Below are 18,424 nucleotides of genomic sequence, written 5' to 3' on the forward strand. Positions count from 1 at the left end.
GAAATTGATCCTCTCTCTTACGTCACAGCCAAAATCCAGCAATAAATATATAATTTAACAGTGATGAGGCCTGCACATCAAAAGGTCTATTCACTTTGCTGTAATCTCCACAGCAGTAAACATAAGGGACATAGTAATATATAAAGTCCTTGCCAGGCAGATTTTATCATTGTTCTCTTCTTCTGTCTCCGGCCAAACTTTTACAGCCTTCTTGGTGATGCATTGTGCTGCTACAAGATGAGCTTTGCTTGCACAATTTGGAAATGTGGCCTCAGCAAAACACTGTGGGCCTGATAAGAGAGAATTTAATGAAAAGGTTTCGGTTGTCCTGTTGATACAGCGGTGAGGGTGTTGAGGATGCAGCAAGTAAACTTGACATTGAAATTTAGGACTGCAATCTGCATAACGTTTATGAATATTACATTGGTCTAATCAGTGCATTGTAAAAATGTCCTTATACTGTTACAGGACATGGAGGATTTTTTACTATCCAGTCACCAATTCAACACACATCTCAATGCAACTCAGGTTTTTGCAGGAGCTCCCTGAATTCCTCAATTTAAAAAGTTTTCAGAGCAGAAAAGCAACCAACGTCATCTGCGTTTTTGCCTCATTGTCTAATTGGATAAACAGAGTCTGCCGAGCAACATTTAAAAAAAAAAAGACACAGCAAATTTTGCTCTTCCAACAAGAGTGTTTTGCAACGATCCAAACGTGCCCTGATCAGGGCCTTGAACTTGCAGTGCAGAACTTTTGTCTCTACGTATTTCCTTGAGGAGCGCTCACTTCAAATCTTTTTTGTGCAAAGAAGGGCAGAAAGAAAGAAAGCCATCCTGTTTTAGTGCAGTATCCGTGTCAGCATAGACTCACTGGCCACTAAAGTGGCGATGTGATCTTCTGCTGCTGTTTTTGTTTTTTATTTGAGTTACTGTCGCCTTTCTGTCATCTTGAAACTCTGGCATCAACAAGGCATTGGATCACTGGATATTTTCTCTTTTTCGGACAATTATCTGTAAACCCTAGAGATGGTTGTGTGTGAATATCCCAGTAGATCAGCAGTTTGTGAAATACTGAGACCAGCAAGCCTGGCACCAACAATCATGTCACGCTCAAAGTCACTTAAATCACCTTTCTTCCCCATTCTGATGCTTGGTTTGAACTTCAGCTGGTCGTTTTCACCATGTCTACATACCTAAATGCATTGAGTTGCTGCCATGTGCTTCGCTAAACCGGTTTACCTAATAAAGTGGCCAGTGAGTACTTTCCAGCATACTATAGCTGCTCCTCTGTCACTATGGTCTCTCCACCTTTCCTTCCCCCTTAAACCTGCAGCAAGCTGACATAATAATCAGTAATAATATAATAATAATCAGCATTGTACAAACTCATTTGACAGTGACTTGAATTTATATTTATTTCTATGTAAAAGTCCCCCTCTCCAGCTTTAACACTCTTACTTACTTTAACTTTAATGGACTCCAACTACACTAATGCAGGCTTTGACTTTTTTGTGTAATGCTATTTTCAGACTGAACACCTGCTTAAGCAGTGAAAAACAGTTTATACACACACAGAAGAATCTATCCAATGATGTCGTTTTTGGCAGAACAATCCTCCTGTTCCCATTTGGAGGGTTGTTAGCGTGATTGCTGTAATTTACTTTAAGATGTTATAGACATAAATCTTTTTTCCTCCATCACAGAAACAACTTCTTAAAATCCTGTATTTCAGGATTTATTTATTCATTTATTATCTATTGGTGAATGGGGTCCTTTCTTAAATGCCCACCCCTTCCTCTGACAGAGTCTGTTCAACCATTGGTCCTTGACTTCGTCTGGCATCCCTGTGGTGAAACACTCTGCCCCCAATCTGTGTGAGCAGAGCAGCCAGCATGTAAGCTCACTTCAGGCTACACAGACAGGGACGATGATGATGAGTACAATGTCCTCTGACTACTTCAAAGATTTCTTTATGCCTTGATGGATGATCACTCGTATGTTGGCATAGACAAGAGTTTTCCTTTTTAATTTATTTTGTAGTCTGAACCGCTCAAAGCCAATACAGTTAGTATTCATCCGCACACATGTACTGAGAAAGACTCAAAAGTAAGAACAAAAGACATTTTTACTGTCAGCATTAATTCAAGATATAAAATGATGGTAATAATGGTAAAGAGGTAACTGATAATACACATAAACCTCAGACAGGAAGGGTCTAATACTATAAATATACACATGGTAAGTGTATCCTACACTTACCATGTGTATATGCCAAAATGTTTGTCTCAGTTATGTTTGTTTTATTCAGTCTTCTCATCTCTCTAGAAGTGTAGAAAGAAATCCAAGATTCACAAACTGAGAAATGAGAAGAAGGGAGGGTCCCTGTCCCCCAGACCCCTGCACTACCATTCTCTGCCGTTCCACCAGATGCCCTCAGACTTTTTTCTGTCTGTCCCAGTCACCTGACTCTCTCATTCACCTGCTCACCTGTTTCCACTTTCCCTCATTAGCTGGTTCTCAGTGTTGCTTCCTGTCTTCCTTCCCAGCCATCTGTACTTGGACTTGGACCTGAATCTTTGCCTTTAAGCTTATGACTCTTCACTTCTTTGGTAAACTGTTTCTGTCTCACATGATTGTTTGCATTTGAGTCCATTCCCTGTCCCATACAAGGCCAGGATGTTTCTGCTGCATCAATTTTTACCAGTTTAACTGTTTCCTGCAAGTCCCCCAATTTTATGGAGCAGTAAACCCTTGAAGTACCCCTTTAAGATTATATGTAGTCCTACTTATTTTCCTTCCTCTCCCAGCTACAGGGAAATGATGAAATACTTAACTCACGAGTGCCTGAAATTTAAATTTCCTTTGGTGGAAGTGTTCTCTGGACTTGCCCCAGCACAAATCTGAAGACATTTTTTTCTAAATTGGTCAAATCATTTGGCTAAAAAGTGAGTTTTTCTTGCTATATTTAGTCTTTATGGAATGTATACTCAGGGAAAACTCCAATGAGTATACTATACCCAAAGACTAAATATAATATCAGAAGAAAATGGCTCATTGAACTCATAACAAATTGAATCTCAAAGATATGCACCAGGCAGTGTAAATAAATGTCATGTGTTTTTGGACTGTTGGATCATAGATAGATATATATCATATATAGATCATATAGATTGAAGCTTATCTCTGGAAATATTACCTATTACCTATATATTAAGTTGACAGCAAAGCGAGTTTTTTCTTCACAGACGCCTGTCAGGTTTGATTACATTTACACAGCATGCATGTATTTTAACCATAATGTATTCTAATCAATCTTAAATTTGACACCGTTATTTCTTTTCCCTCTCTTAGCTCTGCAGCCAAACAACAGCACTAGAGATGGCAGGAGTAAAGAAGACATGAGAAAAAGGTGAGGGGAAGGGATTTAAGAGTACAGTAGAAGAAAGATTTGGCAGAAGGGAATCATCTTTTCAGCTCTTTTTTCCTGCCTCTCCTCTCCATTACAGGGGGAAAGAAGGATTTCAGATGGGGTTTGGGATTTCTGCCCACTTCAAAGACTTTTTCACACGAGCTTCTGACTTTCTTTCCACTCTCACATAAAACAGACTTCATTTCCAAAGGCGAGCGGTGATATTTGTGTGGCCCAACCTTCATGTCTGTGAGCCAAGAAATTAAAGAGACATATAGATTTTTACTGCAATATCTGACTATTCTGTCTCTGTGAGGTGTATTTACTTCAGCAAGAAAGTTGAACAAATCTCTTCTTTCCTTATCTAATTAGGTATATTTTGATGCTAAACCCGATCAGAAAACATGTCATTTACAAGCCTTCCAGATTTAGCCCCCTTGCTATGTGGCACGCAGGCTCATTATACCGCCCCCCATCTGAGTATCTCTACCCACAGCTTGAGCACACAGGAGATTTGGCTTTCTGACAGAAAACCTTCATAATAGCAATAGTATTAACAGTAGTAGTAGTAGTAGAGCAATGAAGTACTTGAGAGGTTTTAGTGGATGAATGGGTCAAACATAGTTCTTTTAACTAGGCGTTTTGGGTTTGTTTTCATTAGAAACTACACTTAGCTGACTTATTTTACTTTATTTTTTTTATTTTCTAAGTTACAGATTCGGTATAGGCACCAAAACTACTTGGTCAGATTTTGGAAAAGATTGTGGTTTGGGTTGAAATAGACTTCTCCACAGCATTAACCACGTGTTAGAAAGGCTCTAACGTAACTTTTTCCATGTTCACTGACTCTTGCTTTTTTTTTTAGGAAGGTGGTTGTAGAGAGAGGTTCAAAAACAGAGGGTGAATACAGGTTTATTCAGACAGTCTCAGGAAAAAAATGAGTTTTTTGATTATAAAAGCATGTAAACATGATGTAGTAGAAACCTGAAATACAAGTATGAACCTATAATTATCATTATTTGTCCCATTTAAGTGATGATTTTGATTGTAGTTACAGTATAATATAGTTTTATAAAGGGTTTCAGAGTAAGGTGGGGAAAGGTAATATGAAACGGGGGCAAAATTAAAAAGAACTGATGTACTGAATTGGTTTAAAAAGTTGTAAAAAGGAGGGTAAGAAATGGATCAGAGAAGGGACTTTAAGAGGAGATTGACTTCATCTTTCTCATTACAAAAACATCCCACCAATCTTATTTCAGTTCTGAATGACATTTAGGACCGGAAACTGTTTCATAACTCATTTGAGAATGAATCCTATCTTTTATTGGGATAGAAAATAAGCAATTAAGGAACCAAAATGAGTTTGGAGAAAGGATAGGACACAGCCATGAGTTTAGGAATTGCTTGTATAATAGGAAGATATGATTTATTTGTAAGTATAGGTTAGTTTGTTTCATTTTTACATATACACACACATAAAAAGACAATAAGTATATATATCTTGCTTATTAAAGACCATTACAAGTCTTCTTTTGGAAAAGTTTAGCCAAAGTTATGAGAGCACATGGTTTGGCCAGGGTGCCTGCACAGAGGGTGGATGTGATTTTTCTTTTAGGGCGTAGCATGAATTTCCGGTATGCTATGCTGTCCTTGAGGAACTCCTCTGCTAGTATGTGGCAGGTGAGGTGGAGAAGAGGCTGGACATGCCATCTGTCATGGATGTAGCACATGCCTGTCCACACCCTCCCAGGACAGCAGTAGAGTTAGCAGCTAAATGACTGCTGGGCAGGAGGGAATTTGGCTCTCTAAAATGAAGTGGAAACAGGGGAAAACTGCAAAGAAGAAAAACATCAGTTGAGTAAGATTTAGGCAGTGGTGGAAGAAGTATTAAGATCTTCTACTGAAGAAGTAGCACTAAAATTACACTGTGAAAATATGTGTGTGCAGCTGTCCTGTGAGAACCATGTATCTCTAAAAACTTTTCATGGTGTCAGAAAAACAGCCCTGTTTCCAGCTTTGTGACGAGGCATTTTCCTGCTGATCCAAGAGGGTTTTTTAAAGAGTTTGTTTAGCTTAATATGTAGGAGATTTCAGTAACCAAGGTCAGCTTCAGGCCTCAGGATGAGGTGGAAGAGAACCTCAGTGAACAATGAGCTACTGCTACTAACAAAGGAGTGAATGTGTGGGCCAGCAGTTGACAGTTTGAGGAGAAGCCTGGCTAGAATCACGTCTCATAAGTAAGGGGTAGATAGATTTCATGTGAGAGACGGTTTCCTCCAGAGTGGAGCCAGAATTTGGCTCTAATCCAAAGCAAATATTCCCTGATATGAGGTGCAAGATACACTTTTTACACATGTGTGCAGCTGCTGCTGTCCTCCTTTCATCAGGCAGCTCATTTTGGTTTATTTTGAGATGACAAAGGCTGATTGTGCTATTAATTATATAAGCGCTAGTGTAGTATGATATCAAGGAACAGAGTCAGACTAGTAATGCTCAGTAATGGTTCTCGACCAGAGGTCCAGACTTTCTACAGTGTCCTTCAAACAAATGTAAATAGCCAAGGCTGTTCGCATGAATGGTCCTGAGGTATTCAATGGAAATGCTTCAGGAAAGTTTGTGACCGTTCAATGTTTTCACATGAACGGGTTCATATGATTACTCACAGGAACTTGCATAGGCAAGTTTGTATAATATCCTCAGAAATATAAGGCTGCTTTAACCATGTAATGCTCTCTATTTTAAACATGTTTACATTGTGGAATGAAACCACCTGGTTAAGTTGTTTTCTTGTTTGCTTTGGTCATAACTATTACATCAGCTAAAGGTCACCCCCTAACGACAAACATCAATATGGGTCATTATCAGCTGCTTGTACACACAACCTATATGGCCGTTTGAGTGGGGATGGTCCTGCTTTCAAAATCTTACTTTAAAGTATTTTTTTTAGTACTGACTTTCTATTTTGCACTGAATTTCTATTATCCTTATGTATATATTGTAGATACCTATAACATATTATTCTTTGTTATATTTATATTCATTCAATATGTTGACTCAATTTATCTATTTTACATACCTGTCATACATAACCTGTTCAGATTGGGGATAAATAAGGTATGTCTAATTAATAATATGGAAATTTACCAAAAGTAAAAAAAAAAAAAAAAGATTCTAAAAGCTTTTCCTGACACTGTATGTCTGTAGCAGCAGATTACAAATCCAGTTGATCCATTGTTAAGCAAAATGAATTCAGTTAATCAAACCATCAGCATTTAGAGTGTACCACTTACAGTCCGTTTAAAGGCTCCTTCTGGTAAAACTATAGTAGACAGTAAGTGTCATGTAACTCCAAGATGTTCGTCTCCATGTCTAATACCTGTGCTGTGTCCACAGCTGTAGGCTTATGTATGACAGGACCTGACAGCTGGGTGAGCGACTCCAGGAAGCCTTTCTGCTGCAGCTGTCCGACAAGGTGACTCTACAGTCACTGATGGAAACACCAGAAGCCTGCTCACTTTACTGGAGGAAGTCCACAGTACGTAACCTTTGCTCTGCATCACAGCTGTTTATGTTATTTCTTATTTATTCCTGTGTTGAAAGTTATGCAAATATTAATATTGTCCTACTTTTAAAAAGACTAATATGAATTAGACAATATGTTTCCTGGAGAAAATATGTGGGCGAGCTAGAAATAGTTGGAAGTCGACTGATGCGTGAAGTGAGTTTTTCAATGGCAGATGCTGATGGTGGATATGTAATGCAGATATCATTGTCTTAGTGTTGTTTTGTATCTGATAACACTAATCAAATTAATAATGCCAAATGAGGCAAAAAAGAAGAAGCTTGAACTTAAATTACATCTGCACTCTGTCTGCAGTATAGTTCATTTGTAACAATTTTTAAAAAATCAACAAAATTAATGTTCACAGGTAATAAAAAAAGACACTTAACTTAAAGCAACCTATTAATGAGCAATCAAGGTTTGGGTGCATTTATCAACAGTTAAGTTGTGTTTTGTGTGTTGTTTTAAGTTTATACAACAGCATAGATGGATGGATGGATAGATAGATAGATAGATAGATAGATAGATAGATAGATAGACAGACAGACAGACAGACAGACAGACAGACAGACAGACAGACAGACAGATAGATAGATAGATAGATAGATAGATATAGATTTATTGTCAATGATGAAATGTCATAGGAGCTTGCTTATAGATGCATAGAAATATTTACAATAAAGTGTATGAAAAAATATTTAGAAAAAGCTTTGTACAAACAGTGCAAGATAAAAAAAATACTATACTATACAACAAGGATGCAGCATAAAGTAGTGTTTCTGTGTCCTGTTGTTGGAAGTTATGCATCTGTAAAATCAGATGGAGTATCCGTTATCCAATGTTTATGTATATATATATATATATATATATATATATATATACACACACACACACACACACACACACATCATTGGTAATGTTTCTACTTTTATTACTTTAACTACATTTTCTTACTTTTACTAAAATAATACTTTTAATGCAGCTTTTACTTGTAATAGAGTACTTTTACAGTGTAGTTACTACTTTTACTTATCTGAATACTTCCTCCACCCCCTGCTGGCTGTAGATATATGACAATGGTAGCCTATTAATCTCCTCTAAAAAAAAGCATTATAAGCGTATTCCTCCATAATGTAGTGCAGTACTTCAAAATTGAATTTCCGGCCCATGTGTTAATGCATTTATCACCTTGAGCCGCTATGAAAATGCAAATAAATAAAGTGTCCCTGTTAAGCTGAATTCAGCCAACAGGCCACGTGACTCAGGCTAAAAGGTGTGCAGGAGTGATAAGGTGCGCTTGTTATCGTGACCTTGAAGACTTTCTAGCCAAGAAAAAAAATCTGTGTGAATTAGGAGTTTGTAGCAGAGGAAAACACTGATAAGCTGCTTCTACCACCACCACACACATAAAGCCTCCACAATAGGAGGACCCCGCCAGACTGAGACTTTAATTGAGCTCCCTCCCCTCTCCTCCTCCTCCTCCTCCTCCTCTCCTCAGTCTCCTCCGGGCTGCTGCTTGCTTCAACTTCAGTCGACGCACCACTTCAGAGTATTTTGGACTGGATACGACGAGCAGCTTTTCCAACAACATGGCTTTCTACTTTGTACTGCTTCTTCACATGTGCCTCCTCAACTGGAGCGGTGAGTTAAAACTAACATTAATACGCCATTTTTTTAAGCAGACAAGTTTTTAGTGAAGGAGGAGGTTGAGCCGTTGAATTTGAATGAGAATACAACGTGTGGCTCACTTGGATGCTCATACTAAATGTCCCACAAAACACATTTTTGTTTTAATTTACAAGAAAGCAGTTTTCTCGAATATTTCTGTGTTTTTTTTTTTTGGTTAATTGTGTTCGCCTATTAGTAGTTCTTCGCTTTCGCAGTGAAATTGAAGGTTCACATACAGTGCAATAAACGCATGTTAAATTTTGGTGCATTTCCACTAATTTAATACTTTTTTATGCATCTCAGCTCTTAGTTTTAGTTGTTTCCAGTCGAAAATCTTGTAGTCGTAAAATATTTAAAGGTGCAATTAATTACTCCGTGATTAACGTACCAATTAACCCAACAACACGTAGCAGTGTAGGTTTGAGCATGCGTTGGCATGTGACGGGAGTTTTATTATAAAGGCTTGTGTCATAAACTGTTTTGCTACAGAGTCTGGGTAAGTTATTAAAGGTTTAACTAGCTGTAAACATCTAAAGGACCACAAACCACAGCACCAAACTTAGTTCTCAAAGCAGGACATGGTTATTGTGATGTTATGCACCAGTTCAAACCCACAATAATAGCAATGTGATGGAAGAGGGGTGGTTTTAGACACGGGACAAAGGAGTGGGATACTCAGAACCAGTCTGAGTTTATTACTTTTTAGAATGTGAATAAGGTTCAAGAGTTGGATGTTAATGCATTTCTTAACTAATGTGAAGATTACGGTCTCTTTTTATTGTGAAAATGGTGAAAGATGCTCAGATTCCCAGAGTTCAAGGTCACGTCCTGAAATGTCTTGTTTTGTCAGACAAAGTGTCCCATAATACATACAATTTACAGAAATATTTAACAGAGAAAAACAGTAAATTCTCAGTTGAGGAACTGAAGCCTTGCTGGATGATTTAATTTATTCATCAACTTATTGTTTCGACTCTAAATGAAGTTTATGACAAGTTCACAGCAGGTATGAAACATGGGATTAATAGGACAGTTCAGATTGTTTGAAGTGGGGTTGTATGAGGTACTTTACATACAGTAGATGGTGGTCGACACGCCCAAATGTTGACACTGAACCTAAGCAGTGTACTGCTGTGGACAGGGGCAGCAGCTAAATGTATTTTAGTAAGCTAAAAAAATCTGTATTTAAGTGTATGCCATATAAAGAATATTTTAACTGGTTTACACCGGGGGAACTGAAGCTGTTCTATGCTCTCGTCAAAGCCACCAGCCTCCATAGATAAAAACAGTAACAACGCTGAACAGGTGAGTTGCTGGTCTTCTACTGCCCTAATTGGTTAGTTTATTTCCCACTTACAGTAGCTTTATGCCCTCAATATTAGGCCAACAGAAGAACACTTACTCAATTATACCAGATTTCTTAAGGAAACAGTTGTAACAGTAACATAGAACAACCCCATGGCTATATTAGGGCGGACCTAAAACGTTTGGGGCTGAATACACCCCCCTGCTCCGCCCCTGGTTTGTTTGTGTAATTGTGTGACTTTGATTAATCCGAACTAACCCTTCAAAAACACTAAAGCCGAACGGCCAGTTTGGAGAAGCAGGCAGGAGTTCTCGTACAATACGTATGAACTGCTGTGGAGCAGGAAAAGTTATTTTAGACACCAAAAAAATAATCTATTGCTGTTTGTTTGTTTGTGTTTCTACACATATTTTCACTGCTTAACCTTCAGTCAGACAGCACTTCTTGCATGGGGTTAACTAAAGCTAATTCTATGCTCTTGCAAAAGCCACCAGACTCCTTTGAAAAAAACAGTAGTTTTCCCTCACTGAGTTGCTGGTCCTACTGCTGCCTCAACTGGTTAGTTTGTTTGTGTTATTATGTGACTTTGAAGAATCTGAATTAACACTTTTAAAACACAAAGTCACACAGTTTCCTGGTACTCCTGCCTGCTTCTCCAAACCGAGGCCAAGCTGACTGCCGTCTACTGTAGGTAATACACTGGCTAAGGATAAGTCCCTTTAGGGGTTGGGGCTAAGCATGTAATACTGACAGCTAATTAGAGCCAAAACAGTTAATCAAATAACAGATTAGCGGGTTAACAGAAAATTAATTGGAAGTACAAAAAAAGATTTTGGAAATCTATCAAGAGTAATAAAAGATAATAATTCTTATGAAAATCCATTTTCCCCCACTACTCTTAAAAGCAGACATCATGTTCACTGGTGGATTAACTACAGACAGTATTAAATGTAAACCTTCCTTCATTTCCATGCAGCATCTCACAACAGGACAACACTCACTCTGTCCCAACATTAAACCTCTTTTTCTCTTAATTCCCTGTTTTTTTACTCCATCAGCCTTGTCTTAATTGGGTTACCGCCATTTAATCCTCATCTCCTCTCTACCTCCTCTGGAGACGGAGTAAAGCCGTCTGTTTTTGGATTAGGTAGTTGGTCAGTGATAGAGACCCCGGCCCTCATAAAGAGCTTCCAAACCCAGCTCTGTCAAAACTGACCTCCTCCCTAATGGGCCTTGAAGGGCACTTACATGAATACAATTTGTTGCTAAAAGCATCTGTCCTGCGTGGAAATAAACCCATCCTCAGTATGACAAGAAACCCTAACATGTCGTTTAGCTGATGCATTGTACACAAACCTCTATATCGATCCGCAGACCAGTGTTCATCAGCATGATGGGCATGTCGTGTTACAGGAATGGGCAAGTGGTCCGAGCAGTGCGGCTGTGCAGTAAATCAGAGCCGTGGCAGAGCTTTTACGCTGACATTTACTGAACAGAAAGTAGTGCTTTCCAGTTCACGGCACCATTAAATATATAATATATATATATATATATATGTCTACCAAACAAGGTTTTAATCCTCAGTGCATTTAAAGGAGGCAAGGAATCTTTCTAGTTGTTTTTTGTGTGAAATACTCTCACTCTTCTAACTGTCTTGATCAGTGTGTCAAATATTCAGCTATTCCTAGTGACAATAGTATTTGTATAGCATGTTTTTTTTTATTTGCTGCGTTTATTAAATTGCAAGAGTGGCTCTGCACCATGCATACTCAATCATGTATTACATAAGATGGTATAAAGACTTAATAAATACTAGCTACTAGTAGATGTCATCTCTTAACTCCAACTCCATTCTTGTGTTACAAGTAACTAATCTGACTGTCAGACGTACAGAAGGGGCACTCTTGGCCTGGATATTCTTTATCGTGATCTGCTGGCTACACCACAACCACAGAACTATTGTCTGTTGCCCCCAGAGGCTGAATCGTTGTCAGACCGATAGCCAATGGATTCTGTGATTGGGTCTAGGTTGACATTTTAATGGTGTTTGGAGTGACACCATCTATAACACCTTTGATATCAGTCAAACAGACCATTGTGTCTCGCGTGTGAAGACATTTCAGCAGCTTTCCTTAATGGAGGACCACAAACTTTTTGTTAAAGCCGAGGGATATTGTGGCTTACAACTTTTGTTCAGTAAAGCCTAGAAGAGACGACTTGCTTCCTTCTTGACTGAGAGCTTTCTGATTCTGACTGTTGTTGTTTTAAGGTTATTCATGTCAAGTGTGTGGGGTAGTTCACCTTGGGAATGAAAAAACTGCAGGAATAAAAACAAAAAGACAACCTTCTCAAATAAGGGAATTTCTTGGTTTTCTGAATAGTTTCATCATATATCACCATCAATTGCATATCTTTGCATGGTTTGTCAAATAAATCAAGCAATTTAAAGATGTAAGCTTTTGGCATTAATACACCATGACAGCAAACATTTAAAGCTATATCTTAGTTTTAAACAATATGCTATGGTTGTGTCTCAATATAGATGTTTTGGAAAGCAATTCAGTTCATTATTTACTGAGATTTATGTTGACATAAATCCTAGAATGAAATTCAGAATGATACATTTAATTAAATGAAATGACTCAGACTGCCAATCTTATTATTGAGATATTCAAATTGTTCTTAACCACAAGGTCAGACTGCCTGATGAAAAAACTACACTTCAATATACTGTGCTGTCAACCAAAACTGTCAAACTATGAATGTTTGGTCTTTGTCTCCTTTACTCATTCTATGATCAGATTTAACATTTATATATTTAAGAACAGTTCTTGTTTGGCTGTGAGTCTGAAGACATCATTAATCATTCATTGTTAACCAGATAATAAAGAGCAAAGTATTCAAAAATGAGTCGTCAGGTATCCCAGTGAGGCAATCTCCTCGTGTAAATAATGGCTGGTCTCCCTGACCTCCTCTTCATCTGTCTCTGTGGCTGAACGCCTGAGAATGCCTTCAGTCTGCTGCAGGACTCGTCTGGATGCGGCAGGAAGTGTGCAGCTGTTGGCTGCAGTTGTTCATGTGGGATTAGTGCATTTGCCTGAGTGATAGCCAGGCATGACAGCCATATAATCTAATGTATTGGCTCATTGTTTTCATTAAAGAGAGTGCGCTGTTTGATCCCTGTGGCATTATAATGGTACCTTGCTGTAGCGCTCAGCATATGTAAGCTAATTCAACTAACATGTATGTCAGCACGGGGAATAATCAAATACCGCACATCCTATTGAGTTAACTCTTTTCATTACTTTAACTGATTATTCAAGCTTGTGAGCTTTTTTCTTCATGGACAGCACTAGACTTTAAAACCAGAGACCTGGGTCATTTGTCCCATGCTTTCTTTAGACTATTCGCACACTTTGTTAAGATTTTTTTTTTTTTGTTAAATATTTAAAAAGTAAATGCCTGTCTTGGGTTGCAGGTCAGTGCTTACTTGTTCAACACTTAATTATCTTCCTTGAACCATAATTGAGTTTCTTGATTTGGCAAATGCAATAACTCATGCTTTAATTGCTAGGAGCAAGATATTGTTCACTGATTTTTTTATTGTTATCTTCGTTTAAAAAGTAGTACTTAAGTATGCTTTGCAGACAGATTCTCTAATACTTACTCAAATAAATATTGCAATATTTTGTGTTTAGTTTTTTCCCACTGGATTTCTTTCAATGCCTGAATCGATGTCATTAAAACGTTTCATTTTAGTCTACGCAGAGGTGAGAGGAAGTTACCACTTTCATCAAGGTACTCTATGAGTAGCATGACGTCTTTTCCAAGAAAAAACAAAGCCCAAGCATGAAAGCACAAAGCTCTACAATAAAATTAGAAAATACCCATTTTAAATAGTTAAATACTTATAAATCACACAATATTCTTCATCCAAGGATCCTTTCAGTATTGAAGAGATAATCATATTGTCCCAGCCCTTCTAATATTTTCCTTGCTTTTCTTTGTCAAATTGCAGACAAAAGTCCAGATCAGAGGCAATGTGATCAGTACAGCTATCTGATGACTTTTGAAGTAGTTACCATAAAGCAAAATAGTTGTATATGAATGTGATTTTTAAGATTGAGGGGGTAGATCAAAGGGAGCACCAACACATCAGACTTGATTATGTTATTAAACAGCGACAGGATTCAAAGCAGACATTGATTTCTAAGAAAACATGGAAGCTTATCCCCTTAAATGTGCTAAACCTGTCTGCCGCAAATGGACCGAAACAGGCAAAAACTACTTGCATTTACCTTGTTCTTAAAGCACAGTTGTTTGGTGTTTGTTGTGTCAGTCTTTTAGTTTAAAGCCTGGGCATGCTGTGAAGATCCAGTCTTTGGTGGAAAGCCTATGCATGCTCTGAAGATCCAAGAAATGCTGTAGAAAATCAAAGCTGTAGCTGTTTAGCTGGCAGGAGCCGAGCTGACATCCCCCCTTAAGCTTAAATTGAAGGGTTTTCAAGGGCCTTGTCTTGCATGTGTAGTGTATCTCTGCAGCGAGTGGATAGTTGGTGTTTGAGAGGGATTTTATATCCAACAGCTGCCTCTGTAGTTTGATCCCTGGCCTTCTGGGAGGGAGTTTCTCTAGTATTGACTACCTTTCTGGTGCTGAAGAGCTGCCCAAAACATCCCTGACTGGTGTTCTATTCAAAGCACATCATTCAACAAAGTGAAAAATCTATCCAGCGAACAATCCGCCCTAAAGAAGATAGGACCAGTTTTAGGGAGCTGGAGACAGTTGTTTTAAGCAAACTCAATCAAGAAGAGGAATGAAGGAAAGTACTCAGGAGAGGGAGGATCATCCATGTGCATTCAGCTGGTGAAGAACTCACAATGGAGGAGTGCCAGAGCACTGAACTTTTATCGGCAACATGAACAATGACTCCAGCCCCACACTTATTTTTTTGTGTGTGTGTATTTATTTTTAAATAAGGTGCTGCAGGGCTTCACTTCCCAGTTTTTTTTCTCTTTGCGCTGGGAGAGTGCTGAGAGGGTTGTTTCTTAAAAGCCTCGTTGAATCCCAAATATTGGTTTTGGCTGCACTGCTTGCACTGGATTGATTATTTGTATATGGTATTGTAAAAGCAGTAGGATAAATGTAGAGGTATGTTTTTGCCCTGGATGGATAGTCCATAATATCATATCATTATACCATAATAACAGTCTACTGAAAGAAATGTTTTCTAAGCTTTTATTGTGGACAACTACTCGGCCCTTGTGGCCAGATTTGTCCCTTTTAACTTCATATTCGTAGGAATTACTTTCCTGCTCAGAGAATCACTCCCACAGTGCTTACTTGTATTAGTATTTCCACAGAAAAATGGCTGCATACCTAGATGTTATGTTCCCAAGAGAAACACAATTTTAGACACAGGCCTCGAGCATTTGATAAGAACTAGGCAGTGGATACCTTATTTCTTTTTACCTTATTTCAAAAACGACAACATTCCTGCTCAGCTGTTAACTTGGCTAATGAAAATCAATATCCCAGTAATATTTCTGGTTACATGCAGCCATGCATAATCTGATTAACATAACATGTTGTTTATCACATTAAAATATGGTTACCACTAGTTGCTGACCTTAAATGTACACAAATTCATTGTTTTGTATTGTTTATGCTCATTGTAGGGCTTTAACATGTTATTTTACAACATGTAGTAACTTTAGCTGCTAAATGGAGAAAAGTATAAAGTAGAATTTGTGCCTCAGAATTGTACCGTAGTAGTAAATGTCCTTCATTATTTCCCATCAGTGCCACCAGGCAGTGCATCATGAGAAATCAAAAAAGGCCAATGCATGTTCATAAAAAGCCCGACACAAAGCGTTGTTGAGTGCATTGAAAAACATGCAGCAGTTTGAATTAATAATATTCTCACTAAAAGCATGCCACTGATTAATTGCTACAAGGTGAACTTATAATGTGATCAATCATTGTCACCTCAGCTGAATCAGGCAGCTCCTGATGTGTCTCGTGTTGTGACCACTTCAGTCATGAGATGATGGTGTGTGTCGTGTGGCACAGCAATAAATAACTTTTGCTATGTAAGAAAAGCTCTTAATGAATATCAAACGATAAGGGCAAAATAAGCAATCTGGTGACTCAATGATAGCAAGAACTGATTAGGTTTTGGAGGTCAAAGGTCAATGTCACTGTGACCTCACAAAAATACATTTTTAACCACCTTCATACACAAATACATTTCACAAACGTCTGATAGGATACAATGGAGACGTGATTACATTTTATATTCAAAAGTTATATATATATGAATGAGTCTGGACACACATGGATGTAAACTGCAACTTGGCTGGTTTGTGGAGGCTTATGATGCAAAGCAGTGATTCTTGTTAAATTTAGTTTGTTTCCTCTGTAGTAGCATTAGCACCAAGTGAATTCATTATTTAGGCTAAATATATGACCGTTATATGCATGCATGTGTAAAACTATGCATATATTTAGGCATGTATGTGTCTATGTGAATAAGACAGAGCTTTTTCCTTTGTTTTAAAATAAGACATTCATTAGTAAGATTTCAGTCTCGAGTAGATTTGGCCACTTGTCTATAAACTCTGCACAGGCTAAATTGGCCATCTGTACATGACGTCCCTTCATATTTAGAAGACCCATCTGTGGGACACATGGCACTCTCTTGGGCCTCAATCCAAGTCTTGGCAGCAGTCCCATCAGTGCCAGAGGGAGAGACAAAAAACCTCCAGTATCGCCTTCATTGACAGTCCTCTCTTTCCTCCTTTTCCCACTTCTCTCCCTCTTTGGTCGGCAAACAGAGCTTAACCAGCAGCTGCACACACCTGACGCCCAATCCATCGGACAAGGCACATTCTGCTGTGGGGGCAACAAGCAGGGGCTCACGTTACAGAGAAATAGAACACCACAATGGTCTTTGCTTCCTTCCCGCCTTTTCTGAGTTGTGTCCCCCCCTCGTGTCTCCTCACACACCTCTCTCATGCCCCCTTTTTTGGCTTTTTTTTTCTCTCTGAGTGCAGTGGACAGAGCCTGGGAATATTTACTTTGCTCTTGTTGTTGTCAACAGTTCTGATTGAAAGAGCAGGAGCACACAGGAAAAAGATGTATGCAAATAAAGGGTGGGATTTACTGTGATGTGGTAGGGCTCCCCTTGCTTGGTTTGTTTAATTTTCAACCACTATGAACTTTGTTAGCATTTATAGGAATATTTGTGCAAAATTTAAGTTAATGTCATGTCAACTTTCTGTCAGTTGATCAAGCTTTGGAACACAAAGCTGGCACCGCATAACATACCACCCACATGGAGCCTTTCTTTCTTAGAAACTGGAAGACTGTACTTCCAAAGTGTCCAAAACAGCAGAGACAAGAGATCCTGAAGCCAAACAGACCAATTTGATTCCGGAACACTTAATTTTTGGCTTGAAATGTGTTTTTCTTCTACCTGACATTTCTAAACATTTTAACCTGTTTAGAATTTGTTTCATTTTGGTCAGCTTTCTCAATCCCCTGACATTCCAACTTGTAACAATAGTATTTAAACTACTTACTTGTTTCAATCTCTCCATGGCTGTATCTAAATTACTTAGGAAGATTTAGGATCTTCAAATAATAATAATAATAATAATAATAATAATAATAATAATAAAATAACATTATGACAATAGTGGTGCAAGTTCTCCATACATACACACACACACACACACACACACACACACACACACACACACAAACACAAAATAACACTGAACATTTCCCCACTGATCAAGTACATTCTCTCCTATGGAATGCACACCCCTCCCCTTTGCATTTTGTGGATTACAAGAACGTTGATCCACAGAGATTGAGGAGCAACTAGTCCACATGACTCACCACCATGACAATAACCTTCAACCGTGTAATTTAAGAGTAATTTATTAACCCTTACTAATAGCATAACCTTATCTTTTAGAACTTAAATCTTAACTGCCTACATCAACTCAAGGTATTTCTAAACCCGCTCACTTCAGTGCGCAATTTAACTGTCAATATAATAAAGTAAAAGCCGCATGTTATATGCTCTAGATGTCACCTGTTAATGATATGTGTAGCTCCTGAATGAGTTCACTAAGTCCCTACTGCACCTTGAGGACTTTTTGGACAGTTCAGTTTTTGTTGATAACTGCCACTGCTTGCGGGAGTCCCTTGTAGAAATCTTCTGCTTCCTGCAGTGTTGAAAACAGATGAATCTTGCCACTGTGCAGAATCCTCAGCTTGCACGGGTTGTATTGGAACCCCTGGAAAGCATTGATGTCGATAAAGCTCTTTATCACAGGTTGGAATCCTTTCCGGACACGTACCGTTTCGGCTGAGAGGTCTGAGCGAACGTGATGTTTAGCTCGTCATGTTTGAGGCCCTTCTTTCTGCTCTCCCGGTAGACAAACTCCTTCTCTTGAAACTGCAAGAACCGC

General features: G+C 38.4%; 1 protein-coding gene across 3 annotated transcripts in view; it reads left to right on the top strand.

The window, feature by feature from the left end:
• The first annotated feature begins 2,502 nt into the window (after positions 1-2,502).
• The window catches only part of mcama (melanoma cell adhesion molecule a), a 55,784-nt gene continuing 39,862 nt past the window's right edge, over positions 2,503-18,424 (top strand). For 2 of the 3 annotated variants that reach the window (XM_059352292.1, XM_059352293.1), the window contains exons 1-4: positions 2,503-2,608; positions 3,359-3,408; positions 6,802-6,943; positions 8,469-8,611. In XM_059352292.1, the coding sequence (XP_059208275.1) occupies positions 8,560-8,611 (52 nt within the window). In that variant the 5' untranslated portion in view covers positions 2,503-2,608; positions 3,359-3,408; positions 6,802-6,943; positions 8,469-8,559. The remainder of the gene's footprint in view (positions 2,609-3,358; positions 3,409-6,801; positions 6,944-8,468; positions 8,612-18,424) is intronic. The other variant, XR_009395738.1, reaches the window with a different exon arrangement.

This window comes from Centropristis striata, chromosome 15 (assembly GCF_030273125.1).
Source record: "Centropristis striata isolate RG_2023a ecotype Rhode Island chromosome 15, C.striata_1.0, whole genome shotgun sequence".
Taxonomy (NCBI): Eukaryota; Metazoa; Chordata; class Actinopteri; order Perciformes; family Serranidae; genus Centropristis; species Centropristis striata.